Below are 20,680 nucleotides of genomic sequence, written 5' to 3' on the forward strand. Positions count from 1 at the left end.
AATTTTCTTTCTATCTAAATTTTAAATATCATAGTCAGAAATAGTTTTATTATTTATTAACTGTAAAAATGGTGTTTTTTTGTTGTGTTGCATCTTGCAAAGAAACTAACAAAACTGCAAAAATGTACGTGTTTCCAAAAGACGATAAGGTATGTATCTTAGATAGAAGAAAAATATATGGTGTGTATTCGTTGTTTGATTTTTTTTTCGTTCGCTTTAAAATCTATAAATCTCGGTCTATTCATTAGACAGCCAGTCGAGCAGTCGACTTACGATCATTTCCATAAAACTCTGTAAAATAAATAAAAAAATAAATTGTAAAATATATATATTCTTGTTTTATTAAAGTTACTCTGATATACTGATATATCAGTGTAACTTTAAAAATAAATCCTTTGAATTCAAATATAAACATAAAAAACATTTACAGCAGAAAAGGCGAAGGCGCTGCGTTAAACGTAGTCTCCACATTCTCTGGTCTCCACTAAAAACACGGAGGGGCGCTTTGACCCAAAATTTTACTATTAAGTTTCATATCTATCTTAATAGTAGATTATTTTCATTTATCTATGGACAGAAAACTTGTTTCTGGTGCATGATGCCAAGGAGAGAGGTACTTTTTATTCGGCTAGGTGGGATAGGGATTATAACCCCGACTTGTGCTTTGTATCAAAAGACCAAAGAGGCAGACCGTTACTCATCTGTACTAGAAAGATATTAGAAAATTTTCCCCGGAGTCAACACCGCCGTGTACTTCTCTGTGTGGGTCTGCAATTTCCAATTATTCGATTTGTTGCTAAACCTCCCTGGAACTTTTCCAAGGCGGACTGGAAGGGTTTCACACTAGAGCTAGATCATAACATTAAATGGATCCCTCCAGTCTCGCAGAACTATCCCAGATTTGTTGGTTTGATTAATAGCATAGCAAAAAAAAATATATTCCGAGAGGATACAGAAAAGGTTATATTCCGGGCTGGGGGGAGCACCAAATGTTGTGAACTTTTCGAAGATTATAACAACACACACGACCCAGAAGTTGCAGACGAATTGTTGGAATGCTTAGACACTGCAAGAAGAGAGAAATGGCATAACTTGGTAGAACGTATGGATTTCCAACACTCTAGCAGAAAGGCTTGGTCCCTTCTTGGCAGATTGAATTCTGGCCCACAACTAACATCCACACCTGATTGTCCTATAAACCCCAACAAGGTCGCGCATAGAATAGTTGAGCTTACTAGAAGACCCGTTAATACCAACAAGGAGCATACAAAGCATATCAAAAACCAGCTCTATGCAAACAAGGCTACATTAAATAAGAACAATGAATTCTCCATACCTTTTACAGCCGAAGATACCCTTCTGGCTTTGAAGGAACTGAAGTCTGGGAAGGCAGCGGGTCTGGATGGGATATTCCCTGAATTCGTTATGTACTGCGGCCCTGCTACACAGTCAAGTGGATTACTAAATTCTTCAATGATATATTAGAATCCGGGAATTTACCGAAAGCCTTCAAGAAGACTCGTGGCCTTATTAAAACAAGAAAGCTAGCCTCTGACTATAGGCCCATCGCGCTGCTGAGTGTGTGCTATAAAATACTCGAAAGGTTAATCCTTAATCGTATTTCAGAGCGAGTAAATGAGCATGTCCCTATCGAATAAGCTGGCTTTAGAAAGAAGGCCTGGATAAATAGCAAGCATATCCATCTTATTGACACTCGTCTTAACAGCGCGATGAGAATTATAACGTATTATACACTATCAGAAGCACTCCGATCCAGTGGCTCCCTGTATTATCAAACATTACTCCCCTTCAAAATTTCTTGAATCGCCTGAAGTCCAAAAAACCGCCATGGGTATTAGGGCAGCAGCTACTAAATTCCAACTTTCGGGTTGAAGACTGCTGGCGACATGAAAACACAAAATGGTCACAAAATAATCCCGACCTTCATCACTTGATAACTGACCCAGTACTCTGCCCTCCCGAATTCAATTTGCCAAGAAAAACGTGGACAACACTCTATCGGTTCAGAACTAACCATGGCAGAACCCGCTTCTGGACACACAAATGGGGACTAACCGACAGCCCTAACTGCGATTGCGGACATTCTGAACATACACCTTTTTATATCGCAACAGAGTGCCCATTAACAAAGGCGCAGTTCTCTTTAAATCGTCTTCATGAGGCTGACCTGGATGCTATAGAATGGATCGCAGAGCTAAATCTTGTAGTGTAAATTTATAGTTGTTCGTTTTTACTGTAACATTGTGATATATCTCTTACACATCTGATTGTTGATCTTTGAATTGTTTGTATTATTGTATTGATTTCTTTTTTTTAATTTCTTGATATCATGTGTACTCTTAATACGCCATACGAAATATATATACAGTTATCCTTATTTTAATGAAAAAAACAAGTTTACCATTCCACACCATTTTATTTTGAGATAGAGCAAAATACGCTATACCAAGAAAATACAAATTTTCCATTGTAATAGCAATATTTAATACCTAAAATACCTCTTCTATTGTATATTTTTGAGGAAAATCCCCCTAGCGGACTTTTTCCAAACTTAAAAATAATTTCCAGTTATTTCTCTTGATCGATTTACTCATTCGCATTTTTTCCCAAAGTTTCAAAGATACAGCCTGCGTCCATTCAATCAAGAGTCTGTGCAAGAGTCATCAAGAGTGTCGAACTTTCCAAGGCATGACGTAAAAAAGGGAAAAAGAGGAATTTCTTTATAGTGGGTATAAATAAAGCACAAATACTTCATAAAAATATATATTATTATTAAACAAATTCATTTATCATAAAAAATATCACAATTATTTAGTTTCTCCTTGTCTTAAAAATATGTACAGTTCTGAAAATATCGTGAAACTAAAAATAACCTGAATGATCTATATATTTTATGCATTAGCAAAATTTTCATACAATATAATGTTTTAATGTATTTTATGAGAAAATAAATAGGTAAGCGTACATTTCATAATTATAATAATAAAAGTATACTTCCAACTGTCTCTACATATGTGTTATACATAGTGGAAGAAAAAGATATATAATAATTTCAAAATAGGAATAAAAATATTAAATTAATAGTAAAATAATCTTCAGTTTCAATTAAACCAAAGAAAGGAATCTGAGCTATAACCAAAAGGCACAAGGTTAGAAGTTAACCGCCAAAAAAAATAGTTTTTTTACAAAAAAATTTAAAATTAATGTCTAGGATGACATTTGCAGAGCGGATCATTTTACCTAATTTTGTAATACATAAATATTTTAAGTCACTTTTGAAATACATTACGTTAATAGATTACGATTTCTTCTAAATTTACTTTTTTCTGTATCATAATTAGTTCTCATTAAGACACCCTGAATATACTGTAATATGGTAACTGTAATATGGTATGTGTTATTAAACATTATAAAAATACAAAAGAAGACAAAAAATTTCCAAATCAAGACAAAAATGTACTTATAAACTTATAAATTTACATTCAAGAAATGAAAATATCCTACCAAGGCACTAATGGAATAAATTGTACTTATAGTTAATTAATATTTAATTAAATAAGTACATACAGTTCATACCAAATATACTTTTAGTCACGTGATTAAGCTTGACCGGCATAGTGTTGCCCACTTTTATATATTTTCTTTTAATCAAAATAATTTAGGAAACTAAACTAAATTAATTATAAATATACAGGGTGGTCCGAACTGTATTCCGGAAACTTCGGCAGCATATTCTGCAGATAAAAATGAGTAAAAAAGTTCGTATATGTTTTAAAGTGCTTACTTTCAGAGATACAGGGTGCAGAAGTTTCATATATATTGCGATTTTTCCTAAATAATTTCTGAAGTAACGTGAAAATTGGTGTCTGGGAGTTTTTTGACACGAGAAATTTGATTTTGGTGTCATGATGGCCTCTACTAGTAGAGGGCGCCACCTACAAGTGTTTTAACTGTTTTAAAGCGTAATAACTTTTTGTCCGTACCTGTATAAAACTACCGAGCGAAAAAATATACATCTCTGTGACTTTTTACGTAAAAAATAGCTCTTTGTAAAAATCGTTACGAGCAACCGTTCTTAAGATATTTAGAATGGAAATAGACAATACATGTCATTATTGACGAAACATAAACACGTTGAGTAGATAGTTATTTCACTGAAATAATAAATTTAGTAAATTTTTAGTTTTTTAAATTAATCATTAATTTTTCTGCAAAAAATGATGATAAAACAGTTTCTGTTGAACTTTTGGCATACAAAAATTTGAAATTTATGATTTCAGTCTAATAACTATTTAGTCAACATGTTAATTTATGTCAATGATGACAGGTAATTGATAATTTCGATTCCAAATATCTCGAAAACCATTACTCGTAGCGATTTTTACCAAGAGACCTTTTTCACGTAAAAAAAAGTCGTAAATGTATATTTTTTACTCAGTAGTTTTATACAGGTACGGACGAAAAGTTATTACTTTTCAAACCAGTTAAGAAATATGTAGGTGGTGCCCTCTACTAGTAAGAGTCATATTGACATCCAAATTTCTCATGTCAAAAAACTCCCAGACACCAATTTTCATCCAAATATTGACGTTACTTCAGAAAATAGTTGGAAAAAAATCGAAATAAAAATGAAACTTCTACACCCGTATCTCCGAAACTAAGCATTTTTGGACATACATTTATACGAACTTTTTTACTTATTTTTATCTGCAGAATATGCTGTTGAATTCAATATATATACTAAATATATCATGAGAAAGCCATTGGAACATTGGCAAGGGGGGACAACAATTAATGGTCACAAAATTACCAACCTCAGATTTGCAGACGATACGGTCCTTCTAGCGGGAAACGAGGAAGAGTTACTGCAGCTTCTAAAATTGATTGAAGACGAAAGCGAGAAACTTGGACTTGAAATTAATCCCTCTAAAACAAAAATTATGATTATCGACAGGCAAAACAACAACAAACCTGATGTAGTGAGTATTGGTCGTTTTGAGGTTGTAAGTCAATGTATATATCTTGGGTCACTTATAAACAACACGGGATCGTTAGAAGGGGAAATAAGAAGAAGATGTGAAATGACAAAAGTGGCAGTGCGAAAACTCTCAAAGATATGGCGAGACAAAAACATATCTAAACACTTAAAAAAAAGGCTTGTTCACTGCCTAATATTTCCTATATTAATGTATGGCTCCGAGTCCTGGACGATAAGATAGTCAGAAATGAAAAAAATTGATGCAACTGAGATGTACTGTTGGCGAGGAATGCTCAGAATTCCCTGGACTACCCGGCGAACCAATGAATCCATAATCCAAGAACTGAACATCACAGAACGCCTCTCAACTTTTATACAGTCACGTATACTTAAATATTTCGGTCACGTTATGAGGAGAGATACTGACTATGGAAAAACTCATTATACAGGGCAAGGTTCCGGGAAGAAGACCAAGAGGCCGCTCGCCCTCCCGATGGATAGACCAGCTACAGTACGTCTGCTGGATCTGTGTCTATGAAAGGAATGCGGACAAAAAACATTTAAATAAACAGCAATATATTTTATACGTCGACTTGACGAGTACGTCACCGCAAATCGCCCCGCCCACTCATTTTATTGGCTATTTGCAAATTTGTCGAATTTTTATTGATGGGACGCGTCGTCTAAATTTTTTACGAAAAACATCGAGAGAATATCGTTTCCCCTCTCACGGATACCCCGTAGCTACAGAACGGACAGACGTACTGTATCAAAGATCACCCACAGGCCACTGCACACGCTTGTACATGAAGCACAAGACAGGGAATTATGGAGACAAACCTCACACATCACCTGACCACTACATTCCTCTTGTAGGAATAAAGACAGAGAGAGAGAGAGAGAGAGAGAGAGAGAGAGCGAGAGATGCTGCCGAAGTTTCCGGAATACAGTTCGGACCACCCTGTATAAACAGTTATTATTTACATCAACAAAAGTCACCTTCTTAACAGCACTTAAAGGACATAAAGGGTCATTACTACCGCTTTTCCGTTCAAAATATTCTAATAAATTTGCAATGAGTTTTTTACGGCTTTTAAGATATCTTGTACACTTCGCACTAAAAGAGGTTCTAAAAAGAACAATGTTCGACTGCAAGATTTGCTATAGTCTATAAAATGAATAACTTTGAATTTTGACCGTTATTTTTTACCAACATGACAAATATAAAATACCTCTATCAATAAAGTTACTGATATTCTTTAAATTGAGTGACTGAACGAATCAGATAGGTAACTCTTTTTACTTTCGTGAAATAGAAAAGGAAAATTATAAAACAAGTCACAGTTCTGCCTCTTCTTGCAAAAATCAACACGAAATGGAATAATTGTCAAAAGTCAAATGTCATCAGCTTTTGGCATTTCTAAATATCAGACCAATGCCGTCTCTAATAGAACAGCCACGGAGGGAGATTTATGACGTCACGCTAGTTAGATAATACGGATTAATAAATATGTTGTAGAATACATGGAAAACATAATTATTCCTCGTGTTTTTGGTTTGTATTTTAAAAATGATATAGTTTACATGAAATATACATAATATACAGTTAATAAATACAATATATTATATACCTATTTATAGTAATAAATACTTTGGCAAATAAACTATGAACCATACAAATGCAGCAAATGTTTTACAATATACAAATAATGAATAGGTACATAAGATAATGGGTAAAATGTAAAATATATTTTAAATTATGGTTTGAAAATCGATTTAATTTAACAAAAAAACATTCAATATCTACTAATAGTGATGTATTATTATTTGCATTCACAAAATTTATATGTATATTGTGCAAGTATTAATGTTCGAAAAATTATATTTGCAAATAATACAATATCAGAGAAAAAAAGGCGCCAGAGATGGCTATGAAATAAAGATCGCTGTCATTTTATATGTAAAATTATTCTAAAATTTTTTATTTTCTTGGGATTTAGGTTCGGGAAAAACGCTGATTAAGTTGTCATTTGGTTTTTCATTATTTTTGTTGGTTTAAAATTAAAAAAAAATCATATGACACAGCACTGATTAAGGCTATAATGTCAGCCGAAACGTTTTTTTTAAACCAAAAAAAAAATAATGAAAAACCAAATGAAAACTTAATCAGCGTTTTTATTTATTAACTATATATATATTTTTATATTAACTTATTTATATTAACTGTACATAACTGTATATTATGTATATTTCATGTAAACTATATCATTTTTAAAATACAAACCAAAAATACGAGGAATAATTATGTTTTCCATGTATTCTACAACATATTAAACTGTAGTATGTAACTAGCGTGACGTCGTAAATCGCTGTTCTATTAGAGACGGCATTGCGTCAGCATAGCTGCAAGTTGCTAACCTAATAAAATTAACACTAGAAAAGCCCGCGGGAACTGTCAAATTCAAAGTTATTCGTTTCACAGACTATAGTAAACATTTTTAAGCTTAAAGTATCACAACGCTATTTATTTAAACTAAAAACTCATAATAAAAACTGAAGTGTCAAAACGAATGACAATGTCAGGAAATAAATAAATAAATAAATACGGCAACTTGGCATATTTTACAGCAGAGCTGCCACCTGAATCACCAGCGGGGAATTTATATTCCACTTAGACAGCACAGCGCCGAATATATCCATGGTTGGCAACATTAATTTAAAAATCGCGCCCTCGATGACGTAACTTAAAGTTTATTTGATATGAACCGTACTTTGAACTCTCATAAATGATCATTAGTCTATTGATTATTGCACTCAAAAATTGCTATCCCTAATTTCTATATACTAAAGAAAATTTCTAACTACTTACAGATTTAAATTTTCAGTTCATTTCATTAGTAAATGATCATAATCAACCATGATCAACAGAAACTATACAGGTTGATCCGAACTGTATTCCGGAAACTTCGGCAGCATATTCTGTTGATAAAAACAAGCAAAAAAGGTCGTATAAATATATGTCCTAAAATGCTTAGTTTTGGAGATGGGGAGAAACAGGGTGTAGAAGTTTAATTTTTATTTCAAATTTTTTCCAAATAATTTCTGAAGTAAAGTCAATATTTGGATGAAAATTAGTATCTGGGAGTTTTTTAACATGAGAAATTTGATTTTGATGTCAAAAATATAAACATCAAAATTAAATTTCTCATGTCAAAGAACTCCCAGACACCAATTTTTATCCAAATATTGACGTTACTTAAATATGAAACTTCTACACTCTGTATCTCCGAAACTAAGCATTTTAGAACATACATTTTAAAGAACTTATGAAGTTTTACTTATTTTTATATACAGTTCGGACCACCCTGTATAAAAATTGCCTACAGTGACTTCAGATTAAGTAAAATTAAATTGAAATTTATTGGTTGTCCAGAAAAAATAATTTAGCTTGGCTACGAAATATAAAATGAACACCCATAGTTTCGGTTAGTTTTAGCGCCCGCCATCAGGAGGCTGACTAGATTGATTACGAAGTGCTGGCAGAATCCACAGCAGCACGTCTTCCCCTCCATTCCACCCATACAAACGTTATGGTACCCAAAATGGAGGATACTAAAAGAATGCCTAACTGACCGTATAAATTCAGATACGATGCGTAGGCGAAACTAATAGCTGCTGCTACTGACTGAAAATGAAATTAAGAAAATAAGTCAATATATACAGGGTGGGCCACTGAAAACTTACAATGGCTATAATTTTTAAACCAAAAAAGATATCAAAAAAAAATAAAAAATACCGTTTCTATAATATCGAGGGGGAATACATATGACGTATTTTTTGAATCACCCCGACCTACCCCTAAGGCGGCACCACTACTCACTTGAAAATCTTAAATGGCAATACCCCACTTGTGGCGCCTTTTTGGAAAGCCTATGAAAAATGCTAAACGATGATCATAAAGTTTTAAGGGTGAAATTGAAAAACTACCCCTTACACGAAAAATTAGGTGGACATTAATGAGAAAAGTGATTTTTTCAGCATAAGTTACAAATTGGGATCCAGCTAAATGAGGTTTTTTTCAAACTATCCCGACCCACCCCTAGGTGCCACCCCCTCAATTCTAACCTCAAGATAGCGATACCCCACTTGTGGGACATCTTTGGACAGCGTATAAAAAATGCTGAACGACTGTCATAAAAAAGAACGAATAAAATAGAGCCTAAAAATAAAAAAAATGTCAAAACGTGTCAAAATCAATAGAATGAATTATTTTTGTATCCATGAACCATTGCGAGAAAAAAAAGCTGGTACAAAGAAATTTATTATAACGCTTAATGAAGACCTCATACACTTTCAGCAAGATGGAGCCCCTTCGCATTATTCTATTGTCACAAGGCGGTGGTTGGATAAATATTATCCAAGGCAATGGATTGGCAGAAAAGGTCTAATCGAGTGGCCGCCAAGGTCACCTGATCTCACTCCTTTAGACTTTTCCTTGTGGGGTTACACTAAATCCATAGTCTACAAGAAAAAACCAGGTTCGTTGCAAGAATTTTTTTGCAAGGACTTCCCAAAAAGTGAGAGAAGAATTTGAAAATCGTTTGTATTTTTGTATGGAATAAAATGGCTGTCATTTTGAGCAATTATTAAAATAAATTATCATTTTAAATTTCTTTCAAATTATCACACCTACATTTCTTGTCACTAACCAGTAATTAAGTTGAAGTCTGTATGACCATCGCTTAGCAATTTCAATTAGCTTTCCAAAGAAGTGTCACAAGTGGGGTATCGCTATCTTGAGATTAGAAGTGAGGGGGTGCCACCTAGGGGTGGGTTGGGGTGGTTTGAAAAATACTTCATTTGCGTCATTTAGCTGGGTCCCAATTTGTAACTTATACTGAATTTTTTTTTTTTCGTTAATGCCCACCTAATTCTTCGTGTAAGGGTAGTTTTTCAATTTCACCCTAAAAACTTTAAGATCATCATTTAGCATTTTTCATGAGCTTTCCAAAAAGACGCCACAAGTGGGGTGTTGCCATTTAAGATTTTCAAGCGAGTAGGGGTGCCTTCTAAGGGGTAGGTCGGGGTGGTTCAAAAAATACATCATATGTATTCCCCCTCGATATTATAGAAACGGTATTTTTTATTTTTTGATATCTTTTTAGGTTTAAAAATTATAGCCATTGTAAGTTTTCAGTGGCCCACCCTGTATATATAAAAATAATAGGGTTTTTCCATAGACTTAAAATAAAATATAGACTACACTATTTACATCTCAACGCGGACAAACAACCTTTTTTGTACACATGTTTACTTCTGGGTACAGTCGACCGAGCCTTCCTCATCCAGCCTATGTTGTCACGTCTTTAATATTATCAATATTTTTTTTCTTGTTATACACATATATTGAGATATTAATACTACAGTTTAATAAAGTAGGTTTTAATATTCCATAGATGTATTAAATAGTCCTTATACTACTAAATTATAAGTCGGATACTGTTTAATAAGGATAAGTCTTTACAATATGACAACACCGATTAGAGGCGAGGGAGCCTATTCATTCATTTATTACCTTGTAGTACGTGTCGCACGTGTGCCGTAAAGCTTTGTTGCCGCTATCTCCCCCGGCTGTATTAACGCATTTTCTTAGCTTGTAGTCCTTAAGTGTTTATTTTATTGACTTTTTCTGTTCAAAAACTATAAAATATGGTTCGCCAGTGCCAAATTTGCAAGAAATTTGACTTAAATAATCCATTTAAGTCTTGAAACGACTTTTGACCGGTAGGCAACTCTCAATTTACCCATTGGGAGTCAGTGGCGTTGTTCTTTCTACAACAACGCGCTTATTTAGATAATATTTTAGTAAAATGTAAAATCTGAATTTTTTCTTTTACATTACATTATTTACTTACTTACATTGTAACAAAATCATAATTATAACCCTGTTAATAATTAATAATGTTTTTATTAAAAATATATTCCGGTTTATTCTAAAATTATCTTCAGAATCTAAAATAACATACAAGAATTTTAAAATGATATTACATTATGAAACAATATTTTTTAATATACCGGGTCGTCTGAAAAGTGGCTCACCCCTATAACTTTTTTTATTTTTTCAGATAAAAAAACAGATTTGTATGTTAGTAGGTATATGACATAAATTAGGATTTATTGACGTATTCAATTGTTTTTGGTCTCTTCCTGTTTCACCGAAATGATTACATTATTGGATTTTTAAAGGCACCCTCGGTATATTGCTACTTTATTCGATAAAAAATGACACTCTGAATAGAATGACATATCATATGTCAACTTTTGACATTGTCGCTTAAAAACATATCCTATTTTAAATTTCAATCCAGTTTTTTTCAATCCACTAAGTTTTAATCAAGGAGCCTTGGAAAAATAGTTTTGATCGTCTAATAGGTTTCGTGTCTTGTCTAGGCCGGTTAAAAGATGTACAAATCGTATTTTTAATCATACATATGTCAATTTTTTCAAATGGAACAAGGGTGACTCATTAGCATATTTGGAAAAAGCATTTTTTTATGAATATATTGATACCACACACTTGGTATTTCGAGTCAAATTGTCGTTATGAACCGCGTGTTACAATTACAATTAAACCATATGCGAAAATGTCAAAAGTTGACATATGGTATGTCATTCTATTCAGAGTGTCGTTTTCTATCGAATAAAGTAGAAATATACCGTTTAAAAATTAAGTTATAGTCATTTCCGGTGAAACAGGAAGTGACCAAAAACAATTGAATGCGTCAATCAATCCTAATTTATTTCATATACTAACATACTAAATCTTGTTTTTTTATTTGAAAATATAAAAAAATTATGGGGATGAGCCACTTTTGAGACGCACCCGGTATAATAAAGACAGTACCGAGTTAAATAAATGTAGTTTTTATTTTATCCACTTCCTATCACCTTCCTTGCTTTAATGGAACAGATTTATGTTTTCTCTAATTTACATAATAAGACATCATTTAACCAGAAAAAAAATTACAACAATCATATTTTTTTTTCTCTCCCTGTCGCCGATTCTATTATATCTGTGGAATAGATCCTGTTTTGATTAATATTAGGGGTTGTAAATGTTTGACTAAAATTAATAATTTATTATTAATTTCAAAAATTACCTAATTTCGATTATAAAATTTCTTCTATAACGTGTATTTTATTATTTTTATCCTTTTGGACTCTAAATTGTTTTTTCTAAACTTTTATTTAAAAAACCTGTCCTAAATCTTAATAAAATATAAAAAGTTTAAATACGATATATTTTTAATTTAATTATAGCTTCATTAAAATAAAAAAATTACCCGGCTATGATACGGAGAGTTCAGGTGTACTTGAGAAACGAAAGACAGTGTTGTGTTTCTCGGCAGAGTCGTCAGGGAACGACCGTTACGACAGAGACAACCTATCTATCGCTCGTGTCGCACTCGTTATAACCTAAAACAATAACACAACAATAACAAGACAGTGTCTGACCGCATGTTCCAGCTATTTATGAATGAGATGCTCAGTCTATATTTTATTTTAAGTCTATGGGTTTTTCTATTGGTAAAATTGCGTGCTAAGTTAAAAAAAAATTCTAAAAATAGATTAACACTGTTCTGGTAAATTTAAAAGTAAGAATGTAAGTGTCGTATTATCAAAAAAAATGTTATGATAAAGTGATCTTTTGCAAGTGAATACTCAAATACCTCCAATAAAATTTTCTATTATAATTTTTTATTTGTCATCGATCAAAGCCCGCGACTTTCAAAGCTAAGAAAGGAGTTTCAATGCTTTGAATATGTTTGACTTCAACTCCGGTTTATCAGACGCGTTAAATTTTTCAGGTTAAATAATAAAATAGGGTATGCTTTTTTTAGTTAGTTTTCTATATAAAAAATAAATACGATAATGTAATTGAGGGGTTTCTGGCAAAAACCCCATTAGTCAGATATTTCGAAATTTGGAAAAACTAAAAAAAACGTATATCTTGCTCCCATTTAAATTTAAATTGTCGTTTTTTTTTTGTGTGAGCTCTGGTTATAATCTGAAATTACAGAAAACTAGTTTTCTTTATTTTTTTCTTATTTTTAAGTTAGGAAGGGCGTGAATTTGTTTGACTTGTGGGGTTTTTGCTGGAATTTTGGCAAAAACCGGAATTACGGTATTTTTGATCGTATATGCCACAGGCTGACTTATAGCACTTTTCCCGAATTCGTTTGGTAGGAACGTTATGACTAACAAATTACTGTCGGATAGCGCCATTAACTCATTTTACCCATTTTTGACTAATGGGGTTTTTGCCAGAAACCCCTCAATTATTTGATGATATAGATACTCAAAAAGAACAACTGTTTTTAAGTGTGACATCATAGAATAGATATAACTCTTAGCCAACACGTCACTAATTGCTGGCTGAACATAGGTTTTTGCATCTTACTGCAATTATATTCTGTATATTCTTTCTCTATACTTTATTAGTATACCGATTTGGTCATCGAAACTGTGCAGTCTGGATTTTAACACGTAAGACAGTGATGTAGACAGCTTAATGAAAAATAAAACGTATTAAAAAGAGATAAAAATTGGGTCGACATATTTCTTCTATGTTCGGATTTTGTATCAAAATTTCAAACCGAAACAAAAATAAAGTAGGAACTTTATTTTTCACTATTAGCTACTCATTTTACTACTAGCTGTGATAGATTATATTTAGTTTAGATATATTATCATCATTTCAGTAGTATATGTACATGAAAGTTTTTAAAAATAGCTTATATTTTTCTAGACACTGTTCTACAAATGTCAAAAAATCGTCAACATTGTATGCCGCTTTTGATTTTGTCTCTCTGTCTGTCAACCGGTCAGTTATATTATCTCTGTCACACTCATTAAAATCCAAACCACATAAATGGATGACCAGCAGGGTATAATAATAAAAAAAAAATAAAAAGGGTATAATATAATAAAAAAAAAATTCTGAAAATTCTGAACTCAAATATTATAATCAGTTACTAATCAGTAATCACCAGTCAAGATCAATCAAGATATACAATAAGTTAATACCGGGTGCTCCTCAAAAGTGGCTGACTAAAAGTGGTTTGTATATGACATAAATTAGGATTGATTGACGTATTCAATTGTTTTTGGTCACTTCCTGTTTTACCGGAAATAATTACAACTTTTGATTTTTAAATGACACCCTCGGTATATTTTTACTTTATTCGATAGAAAATGAAACTCTGAATAGAATGACATATCATACGTCAACTTTTGACATTTTCTCTAGAGTGCCATGGCTGTGTTAAAAACACTAATTTTTAATCAAGGAGCAATAGAAAAATAGAATTGATCGTCTAATGTTTTTCGTATCCTGTCCTGGGCAGTTAAAAGAGCCCCAAATCGTATTTTTAATCATATCTCAATTTTTTCAAATGGAACATGGGTGGCTCATTAGCATAATTGGAAAAAAGCATTTTTTCCCGAATAATTTGGTACCACACACTTGGTTTTTCGAGTCAAATTGTCGTTATGAACCGCATGTTACAATTTCAAGTAAGCCATATACGAAAATGTCAAATGTTGACATATGATATGTCATTCTATTCAGAGTGTCATTTTCTATTGAATAAAGTAAAAAAATACCGAGGGTGTCATTTAAACATCAAAATTTGTAGCCACTTCCGGTGAAACAGGAAGTGACCAAAAACAATAGAATACGTCAATCAATCCTAATTTATGTCATATACTAACATAGGTACTAAATCTCGTTTTTTATATAAAAAAAATAAAAAAGTTATAGGCGTGAGCCACTTTTGAGACGCACCCGGTATAAAAATGTTATTATATTTTATCTCTCCGAGATCAAATACAGTATCAATAATTGTAGAAACACCAAATTGTACTTTAGAATATGTAATACAGGGTGTTTCAAAAAACATGTGCCATATCTCGTGGGAAGATTCCTCGCGCAAAAATAAGATTTATCTTTTACATCAACATAGGGTCGATTCTTCTTTGTTTTGTAGCTACAGGAGGTTAAAGTCTTAATTTTTTGCATTTATTATAATTTTCGTCTAAGTGTTTTTAGCGATTCGAATGAAATTTTGAAAATAAAAAGTTACTGTAAGTGCTACTTGTGGTGCTACTTATTTTAATGCTAAGAAAGTATCGACAATTTCACTAGGGACTTGCATACAAGTTATAACTGGAATATTTTTCTAAAAAATCTGTACGCCACTGACTTTTTCTTTTATTAGCAGAGTTCCGTCGGCTGTTTAATGCCGATTAAAAGCTTTCTCATTATATTTCGTCGATTTCTGTCTCCTTGACGAGATAAACACAATTTTATTAATTTGCCTAAATCCAAGTCTAATAATAACCTTCATTTTTTTAATGTCAATAACTACCCAAAGTGTTAATAAAGTACACATTGATTCATCATCAAAAAAATATGAAAAAATGTTCCTATAAACATACGTGCGAAAATGTATAGTTTTGAAGTTACAGGATGTTAAAACTTTTAGAAAAATAGGTCTATATTGTAACTATTTTAAATACCATTATTTTTTTGAATACTGAACATCATTGTTCTTTGTTTTAATAAAATTTAATAATAAATTAGGTTAAATAAATAATTTATTCATTTTATGTTTACTTCAATTTTATTAATTGTGATTAATAAAATTGCATTTATGCATCAAGGAGATCGAAATCAACAAAATATCAAAATAAAACTTTTTTGTTACACAAACGAGAGAAAAAAAGTCAATGACGCAGATGTTTTTTGTTGAAAATTATTGCATTCGAATCGCTACAGGGGCTTGGAAGGAAATTATAATAAATGAAAAAAAAACTTTAACCCCCGTAGACTATGAAACAAAGCAGAATCGGACTTATGTTGATATAAAAAATAAATCTTATTTTAACGTGAAGAATCTTCCCACGAGAGATACATGTTTAAAAAAACCCTTACCACCACTTAGCGTTAATGATTGTATCTATAAATATAAAATGCTACAAAAAAATCAAACATACCTGAGTGAATTTGAAAATGGCAAACGCTGCCGCACTGTCGCTGGCGTACACACCACCCAACACCGAATAAATTTGGGTGTTGTAGCAAGCGTCGCCCAAGCCTAACAGGAACGAACATAAAATGGCCAGATAGGCATTACTGGTGATAAATGCCGACGTGGTTGTAGCTCCGAAAGGGGCATCTATCGGCAAGTTCAAAAAGATGATGAAGAAACTGGCAACGTGGATGACGAATCCCGCTATGACGATCGGGTCCCGTCCCCATCTGATCGTCCTGTTACCCAAAATACCGAAAGCGGCACCACCTAAAGAATAATTTATTGAGAAAGTATAACAATAAAAATTCTAATGAAGTTTAAGAAATATAGTTTTTCTAATTTTGACATTTAAAAAGAAATTTTTTATCTGACAAAAAATGGCATTTTTCTTTGACGTTTTGAAAGACGTGTCATTTCGAAACTAGTTAAGAAATATTTATCTTTTCACAACTATAGTCCGCCCAACAACGGATTTCGACAGACGACATCCAAAAAATGACAGAAAATACAATTTGCCTATTTTATAAAATCATCATCGATTGGCATTACCCAGCCGCTTTTGACGCCGTTTTTTATTTCGATAGTACGGTAGAATAATAATGTCGGACCATTGAGGGCAAATACTATAGACATAAAAATCACAGAAGAAGAATCGCCCATCTATATGTATTTCTTATAGCTATCTCTACTTTATCTGATTTTTTATATATACCTAATACTTCGCCAAGACCTATAAAAATCCCCGAGACTCCAATAAGTTCCTTGCTACGAGGCATATTTGTAGTTGATCCTATAGCTGAACTGTATACACCGCTCCAAAATCCTAATTCCAAACCTAGTGTGAAAGATGATTATTACTAAAAAATACTTTAACAATATAAATACTGAATAAAATACAATTACCAATAATACAATAGAGGGTTCAGCAATAGTGCGTCGGGCATCTGTAGCTCTTATAATGAACAAGTGTATGTATATTATTGCATTTTGGCTTCCTTTTTGATCACTTTACATAATCCTAAGGTCTATACTAATATACAGGGTTGTTCACCACATACGACACGGAGTATTGTAGCTAAACGATGAGATTTTTACAAATTGTTTGTTTGTCGAACCCAAAAAGTTTTGGGTTCGATGAAGGACTATTAGAGGTACAATTTAAAAATAATTTTACAAGATACAGAGTGTCCCAAATAAGTAAAAAATATCAAAGTTGTATTTTTTTAAATGGAACACCCTGTATATTATTACATTTTTAGTTTCTACGATTAAAATAAAGGTAAATTTGATTAAGATTTATTATACTTAAACCTTACCGTTTTTGAAATATTTTCAATTTTGTGAAATTGCAGTAAAAATTTTAAGGCTTCATTCCTCCAAGGGTATCAAAGTTTTTAATACTAAATATTTACTGAAGTTTATTTACTGATCAGTTATTGTGTTGCAATAATAAAAATAATACTACCTTATACAGAGTGTCTAAAAATTTATTTTAAATAATTATTAGCTTCAAACGGCAATAACATCTGATAACAAATCAGATGCACAATTTAATTGTCTATCAAATTATATTATACCATTTTTTACCTATCTCTTTAAGTTTCCGTAGAAAATGCATTTTCTTGTAATTTAGAACTTATTTATCAATATACCCATGGACTATTGACATTTTAGATTATTTTTAAAGATGTACCAAATTTTTAAAGAGTACAGATATTGTCGATATAATTCGTTTATTTCATTAAAAAATAAAAAAAAACTGTTTAAATATTTGTTAAAGAGGACCAATTAATATGATTCCAGTATTCAAACTACATTAACTGACTGTTTGCGTTGATTAATAATAATCGCTCCAAATACTAAAAAACTGAATTTTGTATGGGCATTAGACAGTGTGATAAAAAGTAACACCTTAAAAATGATATTTCATTTTTTAATAAATGCTTATTTATAACAACAGAGACTTTAATTTGATAACTTATTATTATATTGATTTCTGACTCAAATCCACATTTATTTATAATAATTTAATAACGAACACAATTAAGTATGTAATTAATTAGTATATGGGCGGAAATAATGGTGTTATATTTAATTAATGGTATACTTTTTTATCAAGATTTAAATGGTTTTCTTTTGCATACAAATGGGCTAGTAATATTATCGTTTTGCTAAAAACGATAATATTACTAGTCTGTACATTTTGTACATTTGTTGCTTTAAAAACAATCTAAAATGTCAATATTCCATGGATATATTGATAAATGAGGTCTAAATTATAAGAAAATGCATTTTCTACGAAAACTTGAAGGGATAGATAAAAAATGGTATAATACAATTTAATAGACAATTTAATTGTGCATCTGATTCTCCTAAAATATACAGGGCATTCTATTTAAATTAAAGAAGTTATTGCCGTTTGAAGCTAATAATTATTTAAAATAAATTTTTAGACACTCTGTATAAGGTAGTATTATTTTTATTATTGCAACATAATAACTGATCAATAAATAAACATTAAATATTTAGTATTAAATATTAGTATTAAATATTAGTATTATATATATTAAATATTTCAGTATTAAAAACATTGATACCCTTGGAGAAATGAAGCTTTAAAATTTTTACTGCAATTTCACAAAATTGAAAATATTTCAAAAACGGTAAGGTTTAAGTATAATAAACCTTAATCAAATTTACCTTTATTTTAATCGTAGAAACTAAAAATGTAATAATATACAGAGTGTTCCATTTAAAAAATACAACTTTGATATTTTTTATTTATTTGGGACACTCTGTATCTTGTAAAAATATTTTTAAATTGTAGCTCTAATAGTCCTTCAACGAACCCCAAACTTACACTTTGTAAAAATCTCATCGTTTAGCTACAATACTCCGTGTCGTATGTGGTGAACAACCCTGTATAAAATCCTTAAGTGACTGACATACTGATTAATCACGATCCTGCTCAAACCATTCAACGTAAGAAGCTCAATTTTGGCAAACAGGTTGATTCTAGAGTGTAGAGGTTCGATAAGAAGGGATTTTTCGAAATTCCAGTTCCAAGAGGGTGAAACCACCCCTCAAATATTACAATATTTTTTATTTAAAAAACGGTCAAGTTTCCGAAAAAACGCTTAGACACGTATATTTTATTTTGTCTTTTTACATATTTTAAGATTTTTTAAAAATGTATACAGGGTGTTTCGAAAAATCTGGCCATTGATTAATCACGATCCTGCTTAAAGCGCTTGACGTAAAAAGCTGATTTTTAGAAAACAGATTGACTTTAGGGTGTAGAGGCTCGATAAGAAGGGATTTTTCGAAATTCGAATTCTAAGGGGGTGAAACTATCCCTCAAATATTAAAATATTTTTTTATTTAAAAACAGGTGAGTTTTTCGGAAAAATTCTTAAACACGTATATTTTATTTTGTTGTTTTACATATTTTAAGATTTTTTATAAATTTATACAGGGTGTTTCATAAAATATGACCAATGAGTAATCACGATTCTGCTTAAACTGCTTGACGTTTAAAGCTGATTTTTGGCAAACGGATTGACTGTGGGGTGTAGAGGTTCGATAAGAAGGGGTTTCTCGAATCTCAAATTCCAAGAGGGTGAAAACGCCCCTCAAATATTACAATATTTGTTATTTAAAAAACGGTTAGTCTCTCGGGAAAACGCTTGGGCAAGCATAGTTTATTTGTTTTTTTTATATATTTTGATATTTTTTAAAAAATCATACAAGGTGTTCCAAAAAGTTGGGTAATTTCTTAACCACGATTCTGCTTAATTTGCTTGACGTAAAAAAGCTTATTTTTGGCAAACGGATTTTTCGAAAGTCAAATTCCAACGAGATGAAACTACCCCTCAAATATTACCAAGTTATTCGCCATATTGTTTTTTCTCATGCTGACATAAATGTGAGAAAATTTTATCCAGTTTGTATGTTAATGGAAATTCTTGCTTTGCTTTATCAACACCATTACAAATGATTAATTCGACGCGAACGAAGTCGCTGGTACACGCTAGTATTATTATATATGTTTAGATAGTTTCAAAGATATTAATAAATAAATAAAACAAAATATATTTTTCAGACTTTTAAAAAAAATATTAAAAATACTAGAAATGTCCTGAAATCAAAACTATAATAGGTATGTACTGTAGTGGGTCTGTGCTTACTTTGATACAAATATCGTAATATTAAACCATACAGGGTGTTTAAAATTCTATGGCAAACTTTTTAAAATATAAAATAGTTTTTCTTCGTTTTTTTTTTAAATGAAGCACCATGTATATTATGTCTTTGTTAGATGGATAATTAAAAAATAAACATTTTTTGCATTTAAAGTATTTCAAAGTATCTATTCTACAACCGTCAAAACATTAAAAACTATATTTAGGATTATGTAAAGTGATCAAAAAAGAAGCCAAAAATGCAATAATTATACAGGGTGTTCCAAGAAAAAATCATCCCAATCCACAACACTTTTTTGAGCCACCCTGTAGAAGTTAAAATATTTTCCTGAAATACATTCTAATACATACTTTAGGTTTGCACTTAAAAAAAATTCCTAACT

At 31.5% G+C, this 20,680-nt stretch overlaps 1 protein-coding gene across 2 annotated transcripts in view; it reads right to left on the bottom strand.

Moving 5' to 3' along the window:
* Positions 1-8,259: 8,259 nt before the first annotated feature.
* The window catches only part of LOC115878491 (UNC93-like protein MFSD11), a 56,112-nt gene continuing 43,691 nt past the window's right edge, over positions 8,260-20,680 (bottom strand). For both annotated transcript variants that reach the window (XM_030895020.1, XM_030895019.1), the window contains 3 exons: positions 16,808-16,930; positions 16,058-16,362; positions 8,260-8,684 (listed from right to left, as the gene is read on the bottom strand). In XM_030895020.1, the coding sequence (XP_030750880.1) occupies positions 8,526-8,684; positions 16,058-16,362; positions 16,808-16,930 (587 nt within the window). In that variant the 3' untranslated portion in view covers positions 8,260-8,525. The remainder of the gene's footprint in view (positions 8,685-16,057; positions 16,363-16,807; positions 16,931-20,680) is intronic.

Source organism: Sitophilus oryzae, unplaced genomic scaffold (assembly GCF_002938485.1).
Source record: "Sitophilus oryzae breed Bouriz unplaced genomic scaffold, Soryzae_2.0 scaffold_1515_pilon_pilon, whole genome shotgun sequence".
Taxonomy (NCBI): Eukaryota; Metazoa; Arthropoda; class Insecta; order Coleoptera; family Curculionidae; genus Sitophilus; species Sitophilus oryzae.